The 27,425-nt window shown below is 36.3% G+C and overlaps 1 protein-coding gene across 1 annotated transcript in view; it reads right to left on the bottom strand.

Moving 5' to 3' along the window:
- Positions 1–1,482: 1,482 nt before the first annotated feature.
- The window catches only part of DSG1 (desmoglein 1), a 35,513-nt gene continuing 9,570 nt past the window's right edge, over positions 1,483–27,425 (bottom strand). Inside the window, exons 4-15 of the mRNA XM_047794027.1 lie at positions 26,342–26,497; positions 24,289–24,433; positions 21,580–21,746; positions 19,247–19,381; positions 18,739–18,924; positions 15,962–16,221; positions 14,396–14,535; positions 12,139–12,426; positions 6,880–7,013; positions 6,355–6,427; positions 4,334–4,542; positions 1,483–2,686 (exon numbers count right to left, since the gene is read on the bottom strand). Coding sequence (XP_047649983.1) covers positions 1,646–2,686; positions 4,334–4,542; positions 6,355–6,427; positions 6,880–7,013; positions 12,139–12,426; positions 14,396–14,535; positions 15,962–16,221; positions 18,739–18,924; positions 19,247–19,381; positions 21,580–21,746; positions 24,289–24,433; positions 26,342–26,497 — 2,934 coding nt within the window. The 3' untranslated portion in view covers positions 1,483–1,645. The remainder of the gene's footprint in view (positions 2,687–4,333; positions 4,543–6,354; positions 6,428–6,879; positions 7,014–12,138; positions 12,427–14,395; positions 14,536–15,961; positions 16,222–18,738; positions 18,925–19,246; positions 19,382–21,579; positions 21,747–24,288; positions 24,434–26,341; positions 26,498–27,425) is intronic.

Genomic DNA, 27,425 nt, shown 5'->3' with positions numbered 1-27,425 from the left:
CATTTAGAAAAGAAAAAAAATTCCTCTATCATACAGTGGTAAATTTATCTCTAAAGAGTACTTAGATTCTATTGAGAGATTTTTTTTTTTTTAACCAGGGAACACTGTATAGCAAATTCACAGAAATGACATATAATAAATAGCACATTACTAGATTTTGAAGTTAGACAAATATATCATACTATATAATTTGGAAACTATAAATTGAAACATATATAATTCAAGAGCTTATTGACAAATAAAACGAGGAATGTAAAATTTAGGCTAGTAAGAAAATCAGTCGGGGGTGGAGAAGAGTAAGGAAGTGGAGTTGTCTAGTACAGTTTCATTCATAGTAACACAATATCATCAACTCTGTTAAAAGTTCCTTGTTGATCTCTTCAAAATAACAGCAGAGGGTTATTTTCAAGAAGGACTAAATTCAATTAAAACTTATAGTATGGTATTATTTAGTGAAAAATTCTAACTCCCCCCCCATTAAACATTTTATATGTTCTAAAAACGTTTTTTTAGATCCCCTTAAAAAAATTCCCCAAAGCGTAACCATTCTGCAGGATTTTTTTTCACAGCTCAGCCTAAGTCAACTATTTAACTTAGGAGAAGTGGAATAAAGAGCTGGATAGAAATGAATAACACTTACTAAAAACACAATCTGAAAATACAGCATGGTTCCCATCTGCTTCCTTGGGAGGTCATTTACCACTAGTGATGACAACCACATCAGGTGTTACTTGCTTCAGTCTGAGAAGGACACTAGGCAGAGTCACAGTGGTAAAGGGAAAAATAAGCGTGATATCCTGCAACCTCACCAGTATACAATATTCATCAATATTGCATCTACCACTACACATAAACTAGAATCAGAGAAGTCCTTGACTCCCTAGGAATTATAGCGGAAGCCCCATCTCAAGATCCAGGCTCAGACATTGCCTGTTTACCCCCAAATCAGTCTCACTCTGTTTGCTGCTCTCTTATGGAATTTCCATCCCAGGAAACATTTCCTAATTTGAGGTTTGTTTCATCTAGTGCAATTATTAAGGTAGGAGTGCTTGGTAGCTTGTGCACTTGGCTGTGTAACCAGATTTTTTTTCTTCAAGGGTTAACCCTGGTCTAAATATGTGGTTGGATTTTTATTTATATTATCTGTGAAACTGATAAGGCATTTGGCACATATTGCAAGTTCTTCCCACCTACTTGAGCACATATTTCATGTTTAGTTCTTTTTAAATATTGCCTGAGCTACCTGGAGATTCAAAACGGCAAGAAGAGTTATGCCAATTGCCATCTTAAGGCCAGTGATTTTACATGACTGTTTTATTTGTTCCATGTGCTGGAGATACACTCAGGCCACAAAGAAGCAAAAAAAGACCCTACAGGCCATCCAGGCACAAAGAAGACCCTGTGTCAAGTTTTAGTTCCCTGTCATGATTCCATTAGTATTAATGTAAGAGAAAATTTACAAATGCTAAGGAGAGCTCTTACTCAATAGCACTGTTTCCATCTATTTTTCTCACTTTGGTGTTTCACCTTGTTCCATGGTTTTCTTAGCATCTGGTTGTGCATCATAAATCACATGATTAGTTTTTGGGTGGCGGGAATTGAATCTAAATCACAATTACTTAGGGAAAGTGTGTTGGGGTCCTGGCTACTTGGTATATTGTACTGTACTGTACTTTGTAATTCGACTTCGGGTTGTGGTGGGGGAGGCAGATCCGAGGGTATTGCTAAAGTGATGCTCAGAGGAACCCCTCAAGTGGCCAATGGTGGCTGTCCCCCCAATGCCGCTACTCAGGCCCCCACCTCCCAGGCTGCTCAGCCCCAGGCCGTCACCACCAACTCCAGCTGTGCTGCCAACCAGGCCGCTGCTGCCCATGCCACTGCCTCCGCTGATTCCAGTTATGCCGGAGCCCGAAACTACCCTCTCTGTCACAATCACATTGTGGGCATTCGATATATCGGGGTGCATGCTCAGATTGCCCACTATGCCGGAAGTTGGCCGGATGACTCTTTCTGTCACTACCACATTTGAAGACTCTCTAGGATCAGGGATCGTTAGAGTGGTGGGCAGACTTGAACTTGGCGCTATGACCCTTTCTGTCACTATAACGTTTGACCCATCTCTCAAGTCAGGCATCTCTAGCATCCCATGCAGATTGGCACCAGAGATTGGACCGACCACCCTCTCTGTCACCACCACGTTTGATGCCTGCCGATTATCATGAACATGGACAGAGGGCTTCAGAATGCCAGAGGTGGTGTATGACTCGGTCATGGTGACATTACCATAGCTCAGAGGGTCAGGAATAGGCATAGGGTGCTGTACCCCAGGTCCCAAGGGGTAGGTGCTCTCAGAAATGACTGTGGTAGTACCGATATGTGGGGAGATGGGTGGGTGTCCACTCCCAATGGGCTCTGTTCCCTGTGGGGGGCAAATAGGGTCAGTGCTCTGAGGTGGCCAAGAGGGATCAGGGTCTGGATATGGTTCAGTTTCTTTTCCCAGGCTGATATCTGCCAACTTCTTAAATTTAGGCCCTAGGGTATCCAAGAAGCTGTCATCCAAGTCTTCTCCAATGAAACTACAACAGCCCACAGAGCCAGCTGGGGAGCCTTCACCTTCGATATCATATATGAGCAAACAGTCATTGGATGGGCGTCCTTCGTCTTCGTCTGCATAAGCGTATGCTTTCTGAATTTGTAGAGGGAAGAGAAAACGAAATTATGAATATGCTTTTAACAATAACAGAAGTCTCTATCATTATTTTTTCTCTCAGAACATTACCAAAAAACAATATAGAAAACAAATGTCTACCATCTACTAGAGACTCTTTAAAAGTCATTGTATAATCATTTGAAAGAATATGGTTAGAAATTATTTTAACCTTGATTTTTCTAATACATGCTGATATTTATGTAGATTAACTTCTTCATAATTGTGCACTTTGGACACAAAAGCACAAGGAAAAAAATCAATTATTTGGCAACTCAGTCAGAAGGAAATACTTAAAAACACTGAACTTACGTTTACCGAAACAGTGTAGGGACATGGTTGGGAAGTATGCCTATGGATTTCAGCAGTAGGCCTCCTGTTATCTACTGTTATTTGAGAGGCTTTTACCAGTATTTCAGTTAAAAATATCAGCCACCCTCTAGGCCATTAGGAGAGTTAATGAAGGTATTTTAGGCCAGGATGTCAGAGGATATAAATATATCAGAGACATTATCGGAGATAAATTTCTGAAGGCTTAAGTATCATGTGGGGTATAGCCATGGGCAATTCTGTCTCTACCTGGATATGGCAAAATTAATTCCCTCTGGTTCTTTGGATGTCCTAGAAGTGTACTATCTCAGACCCACACTTTAAAAATTAAAATTTTTTTATTAATGTATAGTTGATTTACTATGTTGCGCCAATTTCCAGCAAAGTAACCCAGTCACCCATGTATATTACGTTCTTTCTTATTTTATCTTGTGTCATGGTCTATCCAAAGAGACTGAATATAGTTCCTCGTGCTATTTAAAGTAAGATCTCATCGCTTATCCATTCTAAATGTAATAGTTTGCATCTACTAACCCCAAACTCCTAGTCTATCCCACTCCTTTCCCCCACCCCTTGGCAACCACAGGTCTGGTTCTCTATTTGAACCCACTCTCATTGCATGTTTACTCTATGTATAGTACTGAGCTAGGTTCTGGCAACATAATTTAGAGAACATACAGATGAGGCATTAAAAATGGTGGTAGACATATAACTAACAGATTTTAGCACCGGTAGATTATACAACGTATAAACAAATTACTACAGAAATACAGATGAAGAAGCATCAATTCTATTTCGATGAGAGGATTAACAATAAAACTTTCAGAAAGACAGTGATATTTGAATGGGGCCTAGAAAATGTGTGGGGGTTTGTGAGAGAAAAGGTGAGATAAAAGCATTTTAGGATGAGCACAGCATAAGCAAAGACCTGGAGGGAAATAGACCAGTGTGAATAAGGCAAAGATGCTCAGCAAGTGGGGTTGTTGGTAAGGAGTAGTTGGAGGTGTTAGGGAAGAGGTCAATTGGTGAATAACCTTAATTGCCACGCAAAGGAGTCTGGACTTGATGCATAGACAAAACAGAGGTAGGAGCTGCTGGTTGTTTTTCAGTGGAGGAGTAAAGTGCTTGGGTCAGAGTTTTAGAAATATCATTCAGCAGCAATAAAGATTGTTAGGCATAAAGACAAGAGGCTGGGAACCTAGTTAAGAGATGCTCATGAAAATGGGGAAATATTGGGAGCCAAGGGTAGCGATAGGGACACAGGAAGGAGAGGAAGGCGTGGGCTGGAGACCTTACCTGGCAGAAGTAACTTTCCATGAAGTTCATATTCAGCCCTCCTTCTCTGCATTCCCTCATAGAATTTCTTCTTAATGTTCCAGAATGTTCTTGACATATCTCAGGTGCTCCTGATATTTTGCCTCCATCTATTAGTTCAAATCCTGTTGTTCTTTCTCCCCCTCCCAGTTCTCGCATTTCTCTGCTGCAATACTCATTTGTGTAAACTCCTGAAAGTGTTGATCAAATGAAACAATTTCTCTGGTAAATTGTATTTTCTCTAGTATATTGTAAACTAAAATGAGTAACTTACTGTAATGTATAGTTTTGTTCATTTAAGTATACAGTTGTGAGCGAGCAAAGAAAGTGAAGGTACTACACAGAGAAAGGAGATACAAATATTATATCGAGTTCAAAAGAATATTATCAATCAGTTTGTCAAATCAGTAATTATTTGTTGGGAGACAGCTATATGTTGCGCTGGAATGGGACGGGGGGCGCTGCTTAGAAAAAAACCTGTGCCTTAGAGATTTTGATTTCAAATTAGGGTAAAAATCTACAAATTCTAAAAGTTAAAAGAACAGTATGAGAATACTCAATGTATTATTAGAAGTGTGCTCAGGGTGGCTTTCAGAGAAGAGGCTACGGCTATGGCGAGGGGAAAGGTTTGGATGGACTTTGCACTTGAAGGTGAGAGGTGAGTAGAAGCCAGTTACAATAATCTGGGTAGATGAGAGAAAAGGATGGCCCATACTATGAAAGTGCCATGGACAGAAAAAGTATCAATAGTGGGATAGGTGTCCTACAGCTTTAATATTTTAAAGATCTTGAATTTAGGTACAGAGTTTCATCCTTTTGTTACTAGTGCCTCTCACTGTGCTTTGTTCACAGTTTGTAGACCTAATGAGGGAATAAGCACATAAATAAATCCTGGTGGAACTGAGGTTTGGCAAGTCTTGAGAACTAACTGAGTGTCAACAAATAGGGAGACATAAGAATCAACAATGAGTTTCTGCTTTTGAGGTGGAAAATGTTGGTGTCCTTAACACAAATGGATACCTCAGAGGGGGAAATTTAAAGACTAGTGTAGCCAGTCCTTTGAATATGGCCCAGTTCTATAAAGTTATGAACTTTTGAATACAGCCTATGTATTTTACATTTTAACATGTTCAAAGTGGAAAATTTATGATTGCAAGTTTGAAAAGGACTGAAGAGAAAACAAGAGAATCAACAATAATTATTTACCTTGAAAAAAGGTTAAGACAGTGCAGTTATTTTCAAAGATATGAGTTTCTAAAATCAATTGCTATTTTTATTAGAATTTTGGTTTTGTGAATTGTGGTTTTGTGTGTTTTGTGAATTTATCGATACTAGCCTCAATAAAGGAGCATTAATCTACTTAATAGCGTTCTTCTTTAATTTTTGGTTAGAGGCTTTTTTTTGTAAATAACAATTTTCTATTAGACAAAAAAAATCTCAGCCAAAATTGCCTCCTGGTTACAATTCAGTATTTCTCTCCTATTTATAGAATCCTAGTCAGGTCATCTCCTGTGTGCTCTCTGACAACTGAAGATAATTTAAAAAATACAATCTATAAGAATAATAATTATTGCAGGTTAATTTAGGTTTATCATTTAATTTGCAAATTAGTCATTTTAAAAAGAATGATAGAAACACTTTTATAGGTAAGATATTTGAGAAATATTAAGGTATGCAAAGATGGAGAAGAGGATTTTTCTTCAGTCATTTGAGCTGTTAAAAATTTTTAAAGGAGTTCCGATTGTGGAAATGAACCTGACTAGCAACCATGAGGATGCAGGTTTGATCCCTGCCCTCACTCAGTGGGTTAAGGATCTGGAGTTGCCGTGAGATGTGGTATAGGTTGCAGACGTGGCTCGGATCTGGCGTTGCTATGGCTGTGGCATAGACCAGCGGCTGCAGCTCTGACTTAAGCCCTAGCCTGGGGAACCTCCACATGCCGTGAGCACAGCCCTAAAAAGACAAAAAAAATTTAAAAAAAAATTAAAAAATTTTTTCCTTACCTGAGTTGTCGATGCATTCAATTATATTTGCATTATCGGGTGGCACTTGTGGTACACAGATAGTGGTCAAATCCTGGAAAAAAGGAAACATTTTCCTACTTGGAGTGATTCTTTTCTTTCAATAGTAATACATTGGATTTGTTCTCAAATCACCTCAGATTTTCTAAAAGAATACTAGAAGAAATCCGAGCCTTATATAGAAAGCCTTACGTGGTTACTGGCCTCTCATTTGGATGTACCTTTGATTTTTCTCCCTTTCCCCATTGGTTCTTTCAGAGCAAAGAACAGCATAGACTGTGGCTGACTCCTGGTATCTTGGTTAATGCACATAAAACTGAGTTTAGGTGACTATTATTATTACTATTTCGGCCTTGCCTGTGGCATGCAGTAACCAGGCCAGGGATCAAACCCTTGCCATGGCAGTAACCTGAGCCACAGCAGTGACAATGCCTATTCCTTAACCTAAGCCACCACGGAACTCCCTAGATGACTATGAAAGCCTGTTTATTACATATTAGTACTTACTGCACGTTCAGGCTGTGCTCCTTCTACTGCCCATGAATGAATTGCTCCGTCTGAACATTCAGGAACAGGCTCAAAGCCGGCACCACCCCCAGGGGCACCTCCACAGTCACAATACATCAGCAAAAATGGGACCACTGATGGTGAAAAGATAGGAATATTGGAATTAGCAGCAGGACCATATTAAAACAAAATAGCCCACTTTTTGATTAAATGTGAATCCTTAATATAACTCCATGTTATTCTAACATTACTGTGAGAGTTTCGGAAAACAAGCTGAATAACAGAGATACCAAAATCAGTGTGATCTTCAGTATACCAGACTGCAATCAATTTTTATTATATAATATTCAGATTAGAGATCATATTATACTATTAAAAAATGAGTGTTTTCCCTATCATTACTTTGAAAATATTAAAGGAGAGAAGAAGGAAGGTTGGAGAGACCAGGCAATGTTTGATTTTTCGTGTTCCCTACTCCATGTCTTCTTATATATTCTTATATTCTTCTTTTATATACACCTGCCTCTCTTATTTCAACAGTAAAATTTTATTTATACTTCCAGCAATTATCCTCTATGAGGTTATTATTTTTCCCCATATGGATATCATTTTTGAAATCACTCACGCACAAATAGAGAACACAACACTGATTCTCATGTTTTTTTTTTTCCTGTTAATTGGTTGGGTTTTTCTTATTCATCTATATAAGTTTCCAGCACAGAGCCTTTTTCATAATATGATCTTGATAAATAATTTGGGGTGAATGGATGGAGGAAGGAAAGGATGTGAAAATAAAAAAGATAAAGAAGGAAGGAAATAAAAAGAAGGAAGCAAGTTAAGAAGGAACATAGTAAGGATAGTAATAAAGGAGAGAGAGAAGATAAAAAAAAAGGAAGAAAAGAATCCTATGCGTTTTGTTTTCTTAAAAGTTTGCTAGACTTAGAGATAGCTTTGAATCTAGAAGTATTTGACTCTAAAGCGCATATATAATTTTAAAATCAGTTATTAACTACACTACCCAAAGTTAGTCACCAATGTAAAAAGCAAACTTAAAGTGAAAGTTATATATTACTTGTGGAAGAGAGAATCAGCACCTGGGTAATTAAGTTACTTTTATCAAGTATTTAATTCTAAATTTTAAAAACATTGGTTGATAATTAATATGGCTAAAAAGTGAAATTAGATAATTTTTTTTCATATATAGTTTGTCACATTCTGCAAATTTGCTAGCATTTTTCTTGCTTAACCTCTCTTTGATGAGAATGGTTTCTTTTTTAAACTTTGTTTCTCCTTTCATAGAACTTTTTATAATCATAATTTCAATTTATTATGGGCCAATAAAAATGAAATCCTATTTAGAGAAGAGCTAACACCTATCCTTCCGAAACTATTTCAAAAAATTGTAGAGGAAGGGATACTCCCAAACTCATTCTATGAGGCCACCATCACCCTGATACCAAAACCAGACAAAGATACCACAAAAAAAGAAAACTACAGGCCAATTTCACTGATGAACGTCGATGCAAAAATCCTCAACCAAATACTAGCAAACTGCACCCAACAATACATTAAAAGGATTGTACATCATGATCAAGTAGGATTTATCCCAGGGATGCAAGGATTCTTCAATATCCACAAATCCATGAGTGTGATACACCACATTAACAAACTGAAGAATAAAAACCATATGATCCTCTCAATAGACGCGGAAAAAGCCTTAGACAAAATCTAGCACCCACTTGTGATAAAAACCCTTCAGAAAGTGGGCATAACGGGAACCTACCTCAACATAATAAAGGCCATATATGACAAACCCACAGCTAACATCATTCTCAATGGTGAAAAGCTGAAAGAATTCCCGCCGAGATCAGGAACAAGACAAGGATGTCTGCTCTCGCCACTACTCTTCAACATAATTCTGGAAGTCCTAGCCACAGCAATCAGAGACGTAAAAGAAATAAAAGGAATCCAAATTGGAAAGGAAGAAGTAAAACTATCACTATTTGCAGATGACATGATACTATACCTAGAGAATCCTAAAGACTCTACCAGAAAACTGTTAGAGCTCATCCATGAATTTGGCAAAGTCGCAGGATACAAAATTAAAACACAGAAATCAATGGCATTTCTATACACTAACAATGAAAGATCAGAAAGAGAAACTAGGGAAATAATCCCATTTATCATTGCCCAAAAGAATAAAATACCTGAGAGTAAACCTACCTAAAGAGACAAAAGACCTGTACTCTGAAAACTATAAGCCACTGATGAAAGAAATCAAAGATGACACAAATAGATGGAAAGATATACCATGCTCGTGGATTGGAAGAGTCAATATTATCAAAATGACTATACTATCCAAGGCAATCTACAGAGTCAATGCAATCCCTATCAAATACCAAGGACATTTTTCACAGAACTTGGACAAAATATTTTAAAGTTTGTGTGGAAGCACAAAAGACCCAGAATAGCCAAAGACATCCTGAAAAAGAAAAAGGGAGCTGGAGGGATCAGGCTCCTGGACTTCAGACTATACTACAAAGCAACAATCATCAAAACTGTATGGTACTGGCACCAAGACAGAAATATAGATTAGTGGAACAGGATAGAAAGCCCAGAATTAAACCCATGCACCCACAGCCAACTCATCTATGACAAGGGAGGCAAGAGTATACACTGGAGAAAGGACAGCTGGCTCAATAAGTGGTGCTGGGAAAACTGGACAGCCACATGGAAAAGAATGAAATTAGAACACTCTCTAACACCATATACAAAAAGAACCTCAAAATGGATTAAAAACCTAGATATAAGACCAGACACTATAAAACTCTTTGAGGAAAACATAGGCCAAACACTCTCTGACAGAAATGACAGCAACATCTTCTCAGATCCACCTCTTAGAGTATTGACAATAAAAACAAAAATAAACAAATGGGACCTAATTAAACCTAAAAGTGTCTGCACAGCAAAGGAGACCCTAAACAAAACAGAAAGACAACCCACAGAATGGGAGAAAATATTTGCAAGTGAATCAACTGACAAGGGATTAATCTCCAAAATTTATAAACACCTTCTGCAGCTCCATACCAAAAAAAACACAAAAAACAGAAAACAAAAACCAAACAACCCCATCACAAAATGGGCAGAAGATCTAAACAGACAGTTCTCCAAAGAAGACATACAGATGGCCAAGAAACACATGAAAAGATGTTCAACATCACTCATGATTAGAGAAATGCAACTCAAAACCATTCTGAGGTTAAACCTTACACCAGCCAGAATGGCCATCATCCAAAAGTCTACAAACAAGAAGTGCTGGAGAGGGTGTGGAGAAAAAGGAACACTAGTACACTGTTGGTGGGATTGTACATTGGTGCAACCACTGTGGAAAACAGCATGAAGATTCCTCAGAAAACTAAAAACAGAAGTATCATTTGATCCAGCAATCGCACTCCTGGACATCTATCTAGAGAAAACCATGACTCTCAAAGACACATGTCCTCCAATGTTCATTGCAGCACTCTTCTCAGTAGCCAAGACATGGAAACAACCTAAATGTCCATTGACAGAGGAGTGGATCAAGAAGAGGTGGTACATATACACAATGGAATATTACTCAGCTGTTAAAATGAATGAAATACCAGCATTTTTAGCAAGCTGGATGGACCTAGAAATTATCATGCTAAGTGAAGTCAGCCACACAATGAGACACCAACATCAAATGCTTTCACTGACATGTGGAATCTGAAAAAAGGACAGACGGAACTTCTTTGCAGAACAGATGCTGACTCACAGACATTGAAAAACTTATGGCCTCTGGAGGAGACAGTTTGGGGGGTGGGGGGATGTGCTTGGGCTGTAGGATGGAAATCCTGTGAAATCAGATTGTTATGATCATTATACAACTACAGATGTGATAAATTCATTTGAGTAAAAAAAAATTAGCAAGGCAATTAAAAACAAAGAATGAAATCCTATTACTTAATATAGAAGTTTCTTGTTTTTTGAAACATATTTTAAATTACAGAATAAGAGCATGTCCAAACTCTGTGGGTTAGATAAATTCAATTTTGATTAAAATGATGAAAGTATTTTTTAAAATCAGATAAAGTCCTGTTTGCTAATAAATTTAATGAGAACTAGCTATTTCATGATTTTATATATTAAGAGAAATAAAAGTAGAAAAATATTTTATATATAAGTACTTGCATATTTCATGTTTGTGTATTTTAATTAAATAACATCAGCAGTATCTTCTGACACTAAAATTTTATAATTCTATACTTGAGCAAGGCCATTTTTACATTAATTGTAATGTGCCAACTTCATCCTGCTTACTTCAGAGCCCCCCTTCTCATTCCTCAGAGACTGTGGCATCTGGCTCATCTCCACTCTAATTTCTATCATCATCCAAGGCAATGTTAAAGCCCACCTGGAGAATGCATTGGATATTATATCCTCATGCCTAGAATCTTGACTCAGTCCACTCTAGTGACCACAGGATATGGTCTTTCTCTAAATGCTTCCATGCGTGGTATTTCTTTTTCATCATCAAGGCGTTGTTTGAAAAGTGTCTTATTGTTTCACAGATGGCAAAAGCAAGGCTCAGCAAGTTAGGTAACCTTTGAAAGACTCATACAATTAAATTTAGATGACAGAGTTTAACCCTTCATCTATTTGGCTCTCCTTTCCTTAGGCTGTGCGGCTATAGCTCAGCATGCAATCCCTTCCGGGTCTAGTCCCTGCCTATTTCTGGTCTTAACTCTCACCATGCCTTTAGGCACGTCCTTTATTTCTTCCATGCTAGAGTCCTTTACTTCAGTTACTTGCACTCTCATTCTGTTGGGGTCTTGCACATGGATTTTTTTTTTCTCCTTGTATTCCCTTTTTCTTGTCCACTAGGCTAGCTCTTACTCATCTGTTGAAACCCAAGTCAGAGGTTACATTCTCTATGGAGCCTTTTCTGATCGTTTCAATCAATTGTTTCTGACTGTTTTCTTCACTCAAATAGCAATTTAAACCTGCCTGTTACAGTACTTTGTTATTACACTGTGATTCAATGCAAAGAAATTTTTATCCTCCACTGCACTTTGCTATTTGATTTTTTTATGTCATAAACCCAGCACCGAACATAGACATTTCTCAATAATTGCACAATTAAGAATTTGTAAAGTATATTTCATCAAAGGATCAGAAAACTTATTTCTTCTCCATCATTTTTTAGAAGGCACATAAAACCTGGACTGTTAAAGTACTTACATCCTAGGACCAAGAATCCCATGATGAGTAGTCCAATGCCAGCGGGACCAAAATGTACATTATCTAAGGGACTGGGCAGCCGATCTCCACTGTCCAGCCCACTGCCAGTCGGTGTGCCACTGTATTCAACCTCTGTTTTGGTAGCAGTGTATTCATATGATGAAGTAAAGTTATATGTGCTAGTACTGGTATCTCCTCCAGTTACAGGTCTACCTGTCTGACGATCTTCCCAGCCAGAACCTTCAAGGTCAATATTAATTGTACCAGTACAAGTTCTTTGAAGAGCATCTGTAACAAGATTTAAAGTAAAAGAAATACCTTATGCATGTAGCGTAATAATTGTTGGACAATACAAAACTAGTTTCTTTTTGTGTCCATACTTATTTCAATGTCTTTATTCCCACTAATTCAGTAACTTCCCGAATTGTTTCTTGTCTGTGACTCACTTTTTAAGTCAAACCATTATGAATAAATACTAGTGCTTTAGAAAAACTATTCCATGTGTTGAGAAACATACACGATAAATGCCACATTATGTATTGGTCAAGAGTGTTGTTATTAGCCACTGAGGAGGCATTTCTATATTATGTGTTACCAAAACCAACAAATTTTGAACAGGTTCGTCAGTTATTTCTACTGAAATCTACTGATGAAGCAGTGTGTCTTCAAAGTCACAACCAATAGTTCAAACAAATCATAGAAGAGGGAATTTGGCCCTATTGGAGGCGGGGGGAAATCGTCTCAAGAAGAAAGTGAAACATTTTTGTTTCACAAACAGATATTCCAAATATGCTTTCTTCTTGTCCTTTTAAGTTTCAGTAAGTTGTGTTTGTTTCATTAAACACAGGATAAGTTGGATTTGTTGGATTTGTTGCAACTTAATGGCGTCATACGTGCTGTTTGTTTCAGTGAGTTATTGTTGTTAGCATCTCTATAGATGTAAGCTGTGTTGTCTGACTTTGTCCATTGATGTTGCGCTAGACTCTAGTACAATGGCTGACATTTAGTGTGATTTGATATACAGTTTACGAATAAATGAACAAATATATCCCTGGAAGTACGTAACAGAGATAGGCTTAAATTCAATCTTATATCAAAGCCCATGCCCTTCCAGCTCAGCCATGAATTCCATTGTTAGTGTTAACATACAACAATTCTATTGTATCGTTATTGTTTTAGTTTTATTATTATCGTCAGATCTAATGTTTATCCCCAGAAGCTTGCATTTTTTGATGACAAAAAGAGTGCTCCCTATTTGCCATAAGCTTAACAGTTTTTTTAAGTAAAAGTTTCTATTTCAGTCTCTATTTCATGTGTCCAGTTAAGCTTGGTGTTAGATGTTAGAAAAGGAGTAGACTACTAATTGCTTAAAACAATCTGAGCACTGAAATATGCTTTATCTGTGGATGGAGTAAACGTTTTTACTTTGTAATATACAATTTAAAAACTACATTTGTTTTCACTGATTATGGAAAAGACCAGCATAATTTGATAAAAATACTGAATTGTTGAAGGGCTTTAAAGAAATGCTGTTTTACTTATTTTTTTTAATCCATGAAACATGTGGACATTGTCAGTCTTTTCTTAGGACAAGTGAAGGAAGAGAAAGAAAGACAAAGAAGGAGAAAAGGATGAAGAGGAATTGAAACAGCAAATATTGTTTAGAATTAGCCTCGAGGACTTTCCTCCTAGTGACTAGCCTAATTTCATTCGTTGGTTTTAAAATTAATATAAGCATGCTACTTCCAAATTGTTCACCTGAAGCTGTACATCAACTTTCCAAAGATTATGTAAAATTCATTTAGCTTGGCTTCAGATCTAATCACTTGAAAATAATTTTATAATACAGATGAAAAATTTTTATTCCTACATTAATAAGAGCAAACATTTATTGAATGTCAGCACTTGTCTAAGTGCTTTACATACAATAACTCCTTAAATACTTCTGAATCCATATTGTTATAGCCCCATTTTACAGAAGAGAAGACTGATGGATAAATGGGTTAAAGAACTTCTCTAAAATCTTGTATCTAGTAAGTGATGGTACAAGATACCAATCCAGTCTCATTCCAGAAATCATGGTCTTAATCGTGAAATTTTACCACATCTTGTATCATTCAGGATTTGATTCTGTAATGCCCAATATGATAACTTTTGTTGGCAAAAGACTTACTTCTAAATACAGTAAATTAAATGTTCATTTCTGTGTGTATATATAACTTCAAGTAGAACAGAAGAAATTCAATTTACTTCTTACCATCTATAGATAGAATTGTTCCTTGGTATTTTTTTCCAAGCAAATTATACTGTTCCCTGGTAACTTTATTTCTTAAAGTAATTATGCCTGTTTTTGAGTCAATAGCAAGCAGGTCAGTTGGATTATTCCCCATTACATATCTGTATTTGAAAGACAACAGTACACACTGATGTTAGTTATTGAGAGAGACAGAGAGAGAGAATTTAATTTTGAAACATGTTTCCAGTCAGAAGTTATAGCCCCCAGATATAATTTTAAATTATTAAAGACTTTATGGTTTTTTCAGAGTGGTCCCAGCTGTTTAAAGACACTTAGAAATAGATCAAGATTTAAATTTAAGAAAAAAGAATTCCTGAGCAGCCACTTATGTCTCTCATGCCCCCTTGAATATCAGAATAATCCTTTGATGCTTATAAGTCGCATTTGATTTTGGTTGCATCAGAACTGTCCTGGATAACCCAGATACGGGGACTTCTGGGCTGCTGCTAATTTTAAACTATTCTCTTATAAAAGCAGTTACTTACACAACTTGGCTTTCACCCCTTCCCATCTACACAATGAATTTACAGAGTTTCTTTTGGAATCCAAACTTGGTCCTTGTCTAAGGCCTCAGTCCTATTCTCTATCCTCTTTCTCTCCTCCTCTTTGATTTTGAAGTTTTCCTGCTCACTTATGTATTTGTTAGGCAAGCATTGGTTAGGTGGCTGTCCATGTCAGACAGTGTACTAAATTCGGGAAGTAGGACTTGGAAAGGAGTCAAGGGTGGGGGTGTGGTCTGTCCTCAGTGAACTCACATCTGTGGGGTACAAGACAGCTTACTGGCAATGGCAGTGCAGTACGATCAGAGCCACACTGAAATATTCACATGTTGTGAGGGAAACACAGAGAAAGAAAAAACTCATTTGTAAGGTCTTGCAAGAATACACGGGTATTCTGGATCACAAGCACATGTGCAAAATACATGTGCACAGATTTTTGCATGATCAGGTAGAAACATTTGGATTTTAGAGTTAAAAAAGCTACACAGGGTGTAACTTTTCCTGAATGTAACTAATTTTTCATATCAAAGCTATTATTGACCAATATTAAGTGCTGATTAAAACAAGAGAGTAGCTGCACTGAGCTAACTAAATCTAATTGATTTCAGTCTGGGCAAATTTGCAATGGGAAATTCAAGCCATCAAATGTCCCGAAGGGAATAACTGCGATATGATGTAATTAGATAATGGATTAATAATATATATAAATGCAGGAATGTCAAGCTTTCAGGATATGGTATTTTCACAGTTTGAATCTTTACATTTATCCATCTTACATTTTGCACAAATATTTTCTTATGTTAGATAATAGATAATAATTCATCAATTAGTACATTTTATGATTGAATTAGATAATAATTAGATAACAGGTAATAAGTAGATAATAATTCATCAATTAGTACATTTTATGATTGATTTTCAAAAATCATGAAAAATATTTTAATTCATGTACTTCAACTTTCCAAAAAGAACATATTTATTTAAGTTCAATTTGTGGTGAAAATTAGTTGGAAAATATCAGTCTTACCTGACAGTTGTTGAAGTTAAACCTGTGTCCAGATCAGTAGCTGTAAATTCTCCCAGTCTATAGTTTTGTCCCATATTACTAGTTACTACGTATGTCTTTGAACCTGGACGGAACACCGAACCTTCAATTACATTTAACACAGTTACAGAGATTGCAGTTGCTGTGAGTTTATATTGAGACAGAATTGATTGATGAAATTCAGCTTTATTTCTAACACCAAGACTAAGTTGCAGATTCTTCACCTCTTCATAATCTAGGGGCTAGAAAATACAGAGTGAAATAGTTTTATTATAAAGATAAAAAGCATTCTAAAGGAAAGAGAAATCCTTTGATAATAGACAAAAAATTCTTACATCTCTTTCTTTAATTAAATATAAATATAAAAAACCCCACACAATCTAGTTTAACTTTATCTTCATACAAGCATATGAAAAATATAGTAAGAAAAAAATCCAATTGCCCTAGATCCTCTGTTGAAAAAGTTGAAAATGTATGAGTTCTAATTGTCCACCAATCCAGAGAAAAATTTAATACAGATGGTCAAATCTATGCATTTGATAGTGCAAAGGCAGTTTGTGTTAGATGCTATCATTTCATATTTCTCAGAAAGTAGATCTAGGGAGTTCCCTTGTGATGTCACAGGTTAAGGATCTGGTGTTGTCACTGCAGTGGTGCAGGTCACTGCTGTGACATGGGTTCAGTTCCTGGCCTGGGAACTTCCACATGCTGCAGATGCAGCCAAAAAAAAAAAAAAGTAGCTCTCTTTATTACAAAGAATGGGTCACATATATCATACATTCAATCATTTGACTGATATTTATTCATAAGAACTATTTAGAAGAAATTTTACTTTGTATATGTGACTTCTTTCAATAAGTCATATAATAGAATATAGTATATAGGTAATAAAAAGAAATCCATATTTTCTTCATAGCCTGGAAAAATCATTTTATATTACAAAACTATCAGTGTCACTTTTATTATGAGAGATGGTGTCAATATCCACTACTCATAAAATCCACAACTATGCATAACGCCCATAAGTACCAACTATATTTTTCTAAATTTTCATGTGAAAGTAATTTAGATGACCATCAATTCACACACTGAGCTCTCCACTTAGGTGAAGTTTTCAGTCTTTGCTCTAATTGGATTTATTTGCAACTCCAAGAATGGCTATAAAATCATACATACATATACATCACACACATATTACATATATATGATAACAAGAAAGGAATTAAAATATGATGTCACATCTGGGAGAAAAATTAACATCATTACCATTTTACAGGTGGAAATACTGAGGCCAGCTCGATCAATTTTCTAAAGTAACATAGTAGTTTGGGGTGAACTGTATTAGAACTCAGTTTCCCTAGCATGGAATCTTAGATAGTATAGTGGAAAGAATGTGAACTTTATAGCTAGAGAAGGCTAGGTTTGATTGTCAGCTGTACCACTTACTAGTGATGAGAACTGAGTGGGTTATGAACTCTCTCTGAACCTCAGTGTATTTATTTATGGGCCTACAACCTAATTTGTAAGGTTGCTGTAAGAAATAAACTAAAGCATCCATACACAACTTCAGTGAATGGAAGCTGTAGGCATGGTGACATTTTATGAATACATACGAGACAAATGATCACACATTCCTATGGGGCCAGAATTCCTTAGGCGTTTATTTGCCAGAGCTATTCTGAAGGAAGGGAAGAGTTAAAAAGGGATTATATTTTATCATGAGGAATACATGCACGCATCACACACAATCCATGCACAGCTATTGCAGATTTTAAAGTAGACTGACAAGTCTCTTAGCACAGGGTGAAAATCCACTATCAGCTCTCTAGAAGTCAGACGCTTTTTTCCCCTCACATCTCAGAAGAAATTCTGCAGCAGGTAAATGTGGTAGATCACTGATGTAGAGGGGACACAGGAGAACTCTCTTCACTTGGACCAAATCTCTATGACTTGGACCAAGTCTCTAGTATACTGATGTCTGTCTTGGTCAGCAGCCAAAGTGAGATAGGAATGCGATAACCTTACAATTACAGTAATTTAATTTCAGTTTTGTAAAAACATACTGGATGAATAAACAACTTTTAATTTACATGATGAATCTTCCTAATGAATAGTAATTGATGTACAGTGTTGACAGAGACACATTTTTTTTTTTCCGGCCATGTTAAATGTGCTTTTCTTTTTTTTTTTTTTTTTTTTTTTTAGCTTTTTAGGACCACACCTGAGGCATATGGAAGGTCCCAGGCCAGGGGTTGAATCACAGCTGCAGCTGCTGGCCTATGATGCAGCCACAGCAACATGATACCACAGCTCATGGATCCTTAACCCACTGAATGAGGTCAGGGATTGGACCTGTATCCTCATGGATACTAGTCCAGTTTGTTTCCACTGAGCCACAATGGGAACTCAAAAAAAATATTTTCAAGTTTGTAAAACGAAACCTTAAGGATTAATCATATTTTTGTTGCAAGCATAAAATAAGATTTGTGTTTTAAAATGCTTTCCCTTTATATGATCTGTGAAAGAATATTGTATTGGTAGAAAAGAAGTCTTGAGTTAAAAGTTCAATGCCTGTTTTCATGAAATGATATAAGCATAAAAACTATTTAAAAGGTCTATACTGTATATCATTTTAAAACTCAGTAATTTTTATTCTCTCATCCACTCAAGTTTGTGAAATGTTAACATCATTTTATCTGAAGATTAACATTTTGGGAAAAAACCAAGAAGACAAAATATTTAGGATAATTATACCATACCTTAACAATCTTTAGAGTTCCCACATTTGTTCTTTCATTCATTTCAATGTCAAACCAACCTCCCTCATTTCCAGAGATAAAGAAAATTACTGCCAGCCAGTTAGCTGAAAACTCCTCATCCAAATCAGTTACTCTAATCTGGAGCAAATTTGAATTTAGACTATTTTCTTCAATTTGTAAGGAATTCTGAAAAAAGAGGTTAAAAAATTAGCACAAACTGAGAAAAGAGAACTATACTAGATTTATATAGAATGTTTATAGTTATTCATTATATAGTAAAGGAATCTGAGTTGGTAGTCTCACTATTCATTGCTCATTGGGTTTTTCTTGAGCAATGAAAAAAGATCATACATATGAACTGAACAAACATAAGATGAAATATGTACACAACATTTGCATTGTAGTGGCTAAATATAATATGTACATCTATAAAAAGAGTTCTTAGAACGAAGTCTAGAATGTAATGAATTTAAAGGTATTAACGTCAAGGATTAATACTGATACTTACCGAAGACAGTTCCATAAATGGGATGTTATCATTGACATCAAGGATTTTAATGCTGCATTCACACTCTGCTGACATACCATCTGCCCCGCCATCTCTGTCTGAGCCTCTTACAGCCAGAGAATACTGGCTATATTGCTAAAAATACACATGACAAACAATATCACAGTTGCTGTAGACAGTTCTTATTTTATCTCATACAAAGATCTTTTTAAAATATTGGCTCACCATTTACATAAATCTATGATTGGAGATAGAGGTAAGATGGAATATTCAAATCTCACATGAATAATACAAAGTTGCTACTTCTGTTCCCAACGTTTATCCAGCCTCGTTTAAAAGATGCAATATTTGGTAGTTCCCTGTGTGGCTCAGCAGAAATGAATCTGACTAGGATCCATGAGGATGCAGGTGCAATCCCTGGCCTCACTCAATGGTTAAGGATCCGGTGTTGCCGTGAGCTGCAGTGTAGTTCGCAGATGCCGCTTGGATCTGACATTGCTGTACCTGTGGCTCTGATCCCACTCCTAGCCTGGGAACCTCCATATGCTGCGGGGGGCGGGGGCGGGGGGAAGCAGTATTTGAAAAAGGTCTCATTCCTTATTATATGTTGAAAACACTTGTAAAAGGTGGAGCCATCCAAAATGATCAGGGGCAGGGGTAGGGAGAGATTAAGGTTCACCAAGAATTTATGACATGAAAGTTCTGTACCCTAAATTATCAGCCCCTGAGTGTACAAGAATAAAGAGATGGTAAAAGGTTTGCTTTGGGAGGGGGGGTTGTGGTAGTGCTGTTATTGAGGATCTATTTCCTTGAGTCTACTCATTGGTGCTTAAATTTTTGGAAGCTGATAAAAGCCATGCAGGTTTTCCCAGACACATGCATCTATGCATCCTCACTCCAAAGTCGTGGATATAATTTTAGAGGATTCATAGAGATGTCTTGAGGTGTCTTCATGAAGCCTAGGTTAAGAATATCTGCTCTGGTGGCTTCCTAGTGACTGCAAAATTCCTTTACTTTTTAAAGATCTTCAGCACTATTTCTCTTTTGATGTTAAAGCAATTTCATCGGGCTCTCTCATTAAGAAAGTTTGAGAGAGAAAAAGCTAAATAAGGCAGTTTTTTCTGATGATAATTTTCAAACAAGTGAAAAAGGACATATGGGTAACTTAGAAACTGATGGCATTTGGATCATTAAAGACTGTTAAAATAATCTGATTTATCCCAAATCCAAGAGTCACTAGCAGGGAGTTTGTCACTTAAAAATAACTATAATAATTAAAAATAAAATTTAATTAAGTATCAAATAGAAAAGAAAGCTTTCCCATTTATATCTCTAAAATATTTGCAGGTGAGCTATATTTTAACAATATTAAAAGGTAATGAAAAAGTTGCTATTTTAAAATTAAATCATGGAACCACATAGCATCATAGAAACCATGTACTGCTGATTCTGATTTGATAAGAATCACTAATTTTTTTTTAAATTCGTAAATGAAAAGATTGGTCTGGATGTTACTTAATTCCTGTCTATCACTGATTCTGTGATTCATTTCCCAAAGTAATCCGCATCTGTCAGTAGGTGAGACATACATAGGAAGAGAAAAAAAAAAAAAAGTTCTCTTAGCAAAGATGCTTAGGGTGTATTGGATTAAACAAGGACAAACAAAATTCTTAGTCTATAAAAATTATTGGAGCTTCTTCCATGTTCACATGCAGTGTGACTCACCAAGGTGGGGGATGTAATAGCAATTGTTTCTTAAATTTATTTCATTATAGAACATATATTTTTAAAAAATGAAATTTTTGCCTATACTTTGTATTTTTTTGTCCTCTGAGAATATAGTTTTCATAAATTGAGACAAATCCTAAGATTAAGTGAAAAATGACAGTATGAAATCTATTTGAGATATTCCCATTTTTTCATCTCACAGATTTTATGTCATTACCATTATGTGAAAAGGTTATGGAATTAAACTTTTAAACTTTTTTTTTGTCTTTTGTCTTTTTAGGGCCATACCCATGGCATATGGAGGTTCCCAGGCTAGGAGTTGAATTGGAGTTGTAGCCGCCGGCCTACACCACAGTCACAGCAACGCAGAATCCGAGCCGTGTCTGTAATCTACACCACAGTTTATAGCAACACCGGATCCTCAACCCACTGAGGGAGGCCAGGGATCCAACTACAAACCTCATGGTTACTAGTCGGGTTCGTTAATCACTGAACCACAACGGGAACTCCTTTTTTTTTTTTTTTTTTTTTTCCTGTCTTAGAACTTTTGCTTTTAGAATCACTTCCTTTGAGACTAACAATCCATTCAAAGAAAAAGAAGTTACCTCTCGGTCTAGAAAATTATTCATTGTTCGAATTTCTCCAGTGTATCTATTGATAATAAACATTGGTGAATCAGAAGGTTCTTGTCTTATGATCTTGAAGGCTATTTTTGAGTTCAAATTATTTGGTTCATCTGCATCAGTAGCATTGAGTCTCATCACCAGTGTATCTAGAAGTCAAAGAAAATTGATTACAAGTGAATAGTTTGCATTTTTATTGTAGCATAGCATATTGCTTTTCCAACTGGAAAAAGGGCTATTTGGTCCATGTAGTTGGCATACTACCATTTTCCCTTTCTACTACTTCAACCTATCAATATCTTAGGTCCTTTCTATACCTTTGTCTTGATAAAAAAAAGATAGCATTTTACCAGGGACCTAGACATTACTGATAGAAAACAAAGAAATGTTTTCTTCTGCCTTCCATTTCTTATTCAAGCACAATTCTTTTTTTTTTTTTTTTTTAAGCTGCTATGGTGAAACAAAATGATATAAGGCCAGACCAACTCTTTCCCAACTATAGCGCTTTCTAGCTATATGATCTTGGCCTCAGTCTCCGTATCGGTAAATGGGGATGATAATAATACCATCTTCATTGAGTTCATGAAAAAATTAAATAGCTACACGAGGGAAAATTACGTAGAGTTCCTATTGAATAATGTACATTAAATAAATATATTTTTTTTTGTGTGGTCTCTAGTGAAGTGCTAGGTAAATAGTAGACTTAGAGGGATGCTTGTTTAATTACATACTTTGTCCTGTACCTCACCTTTTCCATTAGTCTTATCGCAGTTTTGATGAAAGACCCTGGAAAATGTGAAAGGCCACCAGCATTCATTAATTAGACTTCTCTACACTCAGCTTTGTTTCAAGCACAATTGGCCTGCCTGTAGACACCAAGCACCAGCTCCCATCTCTCTCTCTCTCTTTCAATCTTTGTGTGTGTATTCATTTCAGCATCATTTTAAAAGAGTTTTCAGAGGCAATTAATTCATTAATTATGGTGCATTCATACAATGAAATCTCATGAAACCGTTAAAAGAAATAAAGAAACCTGTATTTCCTAATATAGAAATATATTCAAAATATATTTAAATAAAAATTCACATTGTGGATTAGTATGTAAAATATGGTTACATTTGTTTCCTCTTCGGGAACATATTTTGTATATGTCTACAAGTTATAGAACATATGTACCTAAGTATTAAGAATACTGCTTGCCTCTGGAATGATACTAGGAAGAGCAAAGAATGCATTTTTCTTCTGTTTTCATTCATATTTTGTGAATTTTTACAATAAACATTCTTATAGTAATATTTTTTAAAGTTCAAAGTATGAGTATTGTATTTTAACAAATAAAATTAAAATGTAAGAATTATTTGAATTTATGGAGTTCCTGTTGTGGCACAGTGGTTAACGAATCCGACTAGGAACCATGAGGTTGTGGGTTCAATCCCTGGCCTTGCTCAGTGGGTTAAGGATCCGGCGTTGCCATGAGCTGTGGTGTAGGTTGTAGGTGAGGCTCGGATCCTGCGTTGCTGTGGCTCTGGCGTAGGCCGGTGGCTGCAGCTCCGATTTGACCCCTAGCCTGGGAACCTCCATATGCCGCGGGAGCGGCCCAAGAAATGGCAAAAAAGACAAAAAAAAATTATTTGAATTTACAAGAAATTATACCACTTAAAGTTTAAAAGTAACACTGGTAAGTTAAAATTTTTAATTCAAATGAGACATTATTTCTGCTGTTTTAAATATATTTAGGACAATTTTCAATGGTATACTAAGGAGTTAATATACTATGCCACCCTAGTGACTGAATATTTGGCAGTTAAAACCTTGCCATTTATGGTAATCCAAGTGAATGTTTAGATTTTTAAAGATTTTGAGGGTAAATACTATATCTAGTTTTTAGATTTTCTGGTGCCCCATCACTAGCATCGTTTGGGACAATCAGCTTTAAATATGCATGGTGGGAGTTCCCTTGTGCTGCAGTGGGTTAAGGACTCTGCATTGTCACTGCAGTGGCTTGGGTTGTTGCTGTGGTGTGGGTTTGATCCCTGGCCAGGAAACTTTTACATGCTATGGTTCAGCCAAAAAACCTAACAGGACCTAACAGGATTATTTTTAAAATACATTTCAAATACACAGAATCAGTGACGAGTGAAAAGCAAAAAAACCCTCTATTTTAAAAATCATATATGAGAAGGGGAAAGAATGCTTGTTTTGCATTTATTTGCTGTCAAGAAAAGCGCTGAACATTATGACCACCAAATAGATTGCCTGAAAATGATTTCTATGAATGACTTTAAAGTAGTTTATAAAAAAAAAAACAAAAAAACTGAAAGTAGTACAAATAGAAGTGGATGACATTGCCCTCAAAGTAGTCAGGCTGGGAGGTTAAATTCTCCTCCCAGTTTTTCTGTCACCACTGTGCAAAGTTCTTTTGAAAGTTCTTTTGAAGAATCTACTACAGAGCTGGTGTGTGAGCAAATTCTTCCCATTTCTCTAGAGTTCTCCTAGTATGTGACAGATTGGAGCTGCTTCCACAGTTGAAGGGAAAGCCATTATGGAGACTTCCTCATTCCTTCCCATTCTGCATGCTTTTCTAACTTTATCTTTTACAATCCTGATATAGTTTAACCTCTAGTTGCCTGGCTGTTAAGAATGATCTGGAAGCCAAAATAGTCTTGTTTACTTAATAAGCAGACCACTTACTTGCATTAGAATTTTCTTCTATTTGTCCTAGGAAAGTAGACATAGAAAATACTGGAGGGTTGTCATTTATGTCCAAAACCCTGACTCTGAGCTCAAGAGGTCTCTCTAAATCTTGGCCCTGTGCATTCAGAGCCCGACAATAGATCTAGGAGAGAAAAGAGGAATACGTGGGGCAACATATTTATTAAAAGAGGAATACATTTAATCTATTTCTTAAAAGAGGAATAAACATGTATTTATTAAGTTCGTGCTTTGTTTGAGCACTGTAGTAGGCACAGTGGGAAACTAAAGAACAGGAAGACATAATATTTCCTACTCGAATGTAGACACAAATGGTCCTTAGAATCAGTAAGGGGAGGGAAACACTAACTCAAAATCCCGTTTGAGAAAAGGTGACATGATACTTTATACAAAGGAAAAACAAAATTTCTAAGACATTATAAGAGAATGTAATGATTAAAAAATTACTATGACATCATAGGAGGATGTAATGATTGAGAGAGACTTCGAAAGAAAATTCCAGCAGGTGGAGCAGGGAAATGGCAAGGTGTTCCACGCAAAGGGATTCATGTGAGGAAAGAAATGGAGTGATGACAACTTCTTATTTGGAATTAGAAATAGGCTCTGTTGGTCTAGACAATGTGATAAAGGAAAGTCACACAGGGGCTTCAAAGAAATAAGAGTACCCATTGTGGCTCAGTGGGTTAAGGATCCAGTGTTGGCACAAGCTGTGATGTTGGCTGCAAATGCAGCTCGGATCTGGCGTTGCTGTGGCTGTGGTTTAGGCTGGCAGCTGCAGCTCCGATTCATCCCCTAGCCTGGGAACTTCCATATGCCACAGGTGAGGCCTTAAGAAAAAAAGAAAGAAAGAAATATAGCATTCACATGCTAAGTGGTGGCTATATGGGTGTTTATGCTACTATTAGTATTATTATGATTTGGTTTATGTAAGCATAATGTATATACTAGTTTGCCTGTGTGGTATATTTCATTAAAAATGCATTGTGCTTCAAAAAAAGCTACTAGTCTGGCATGTTGATTTAGAATTTTCAGGGGAACATTGTGGGAGATAAATCAGGAATACACATTTGAAATAGAAGACTAAGGAATTAAAAGAGCTTGAGGTATACAGACAAACAGTATGAGCGAAAACCTGCAAGTGTAGATTACTGTCTGAAGGCATTCTGGAAAATGATGGGGTTTGTTACAAGATCAAAGAAAACATTTTTAATTTCTTTATTTTTAATTTTTTTTAGATATTAACAAGTATTAATGATAATGATAGATGAAAACGGAAGCAGCCAGTGGAGCAGGCAGGAGAATGATGAAAAAACAAAGTTGATTGAATAAGGTTCTTGGACAGGTAATTATGGGAAAATAGGTAGCTCTTGGAATAAGCTGTTGGGAAAAAGCAGAAAACTGATCTTGTTTTTGAATTTAATTCAGAACACTGAACTAGAGGAGAGAGAATTAATTATGGGTGCTTGTGATGGAGGGCCTCAGACTTTTTAATGAAGCTGGTCACCAGGTCATCTGCTTAAAATGGAAATGAGGTTGAGGGTTTGATATTTTGTCATAGCAACTCTAAAGAGTAGAGTGAGATTCATTAAGGGTGAATTAAAGTATCTCCAAGGCACATTCTGAGCTCAGGTGAGCTTAATCAATGTGTATTTCTAATAAAGTGTGTTCACTCAGAAAAGACTCCATCATCAGCTCCAGAATCATCACTTGGAAATAGAGTTAAGAGGAATTAATCTTCTCAATTGAATTAAAGAAACAGAAGCAAGTTTTTTCTTCCCCTTGCCCTTCCAAACACTTTAGCTTGACACTGGGAATAGATCAGAGGTTAGCATTTTTGCTAAGGCACTTAAGCGAACTCTCCTCTCTCTCTTAATCTTTTGTTTCTGTTCAGTCATAGGATGCTCAGGAAATGAGAAACAGCCAAAATGCCTAATATTGAGACTCTTAAAATCAAATCAAGTATGATCTGAACTTAAGATATACTGAGAATAATTTAGGCTTGAACATACATATTGACATGGAGCTCACTTACAATGAAGAAAGGGGTGACCTCTCGATCAACTATGGATGTTATATTAATTTCACCGGTTTTTTGATTAATAACAAAGATTCCATAAGGTGGTTGATCAATTCCTACTCCAGAGATGCGGTATGTCACTTGCTGGTTTGCAGCACAGTCTGAATGAATCTGCAGGAAGAGCACAAGTGAAAATATTACGGGGAGTGAATCAAGCGTGCTGTGTTTGATATAGGACAGCTGACTTTCTTGAGAATTGTTGAATGTGAATACCTATTATCTTTGGAGATATGCTAGAAAAACAGAATTATTTCCTAGATAAGTAGAAAAATTACAGCGCCAGTATACTCAATGGTAACTGACCAGGTAGTAAAGAAATTCAATTTCTATTTCTGCCAAATAAGAAAAAAGTAAAATATCACCCTAATAAATCTATATCTGTGCAGTCATCATTCATGCATTCATTCATTCAACATTTACAATGAACTGTATTATTTTCAGGCTCTGCCTTAGCACTGGGGCTAAAGTAGGGAACTCCTTATACTCTTAAGTTTACCACTGTTATTACATAATTTTGATCTTTCAATTCAAAAATTTTTAAATGGAAAGTTTTAGAAGAAAGTTTTAAGTGGATTTATGTAGGTTACAAGAGTTATCTGACTCTATGTAGAAGCTCTTAATTCTGAAGATGAGGAGGTTGTATTGGCTGAAAAGTAAGGAGGGGACTACCCCAAATAAATGGTTACAGAAATGAGGACTCTCTTTGAAATAAAAAATTATATGACTTTAAGCAATCTTATGGGGGAATCTCTGTGTGCATCTGTGTATATGTATATATCTTTGTATGTGTGATTCTGTGAGTGGAGATATGTTTTGTGTGTGTGTGTCTGTGTATGTGTGTACAGAGGACTCTAAGGGAAAATGAAAGGAAAAGAGTATGAAAGAAGGTACATTGAGAACGTTCATAACAAAGTCAAAAGTAAGAACTCAATTTTAAGAGATTATGAGTCAGAAAGAGTCCACACTGAAATAGTTCCTATGAATGGACTGAGCATTAAATTCATTATTTAAATCACTGTATTTTTTTCACCCTAGAGTT

Source organism: Phacochoerus africanus, chromosome 8 (genome assembly GCF_016906955.1).
Source record: "Phacochoerus africanus isolate WHEZ1 chromosome 8, ROS_Pafr_v1, whole genome shotgun sequence".
NCBI classification, from domain to species: Eukaryota; Metazoa; Chordata; class Mammalia; order Artiodactyla; family Suidae; genus Phacochoerus; species Phacochoerus africanus.
This window is presented reverse-complemented; position numbering and strand designations above follow the sequence as displayed.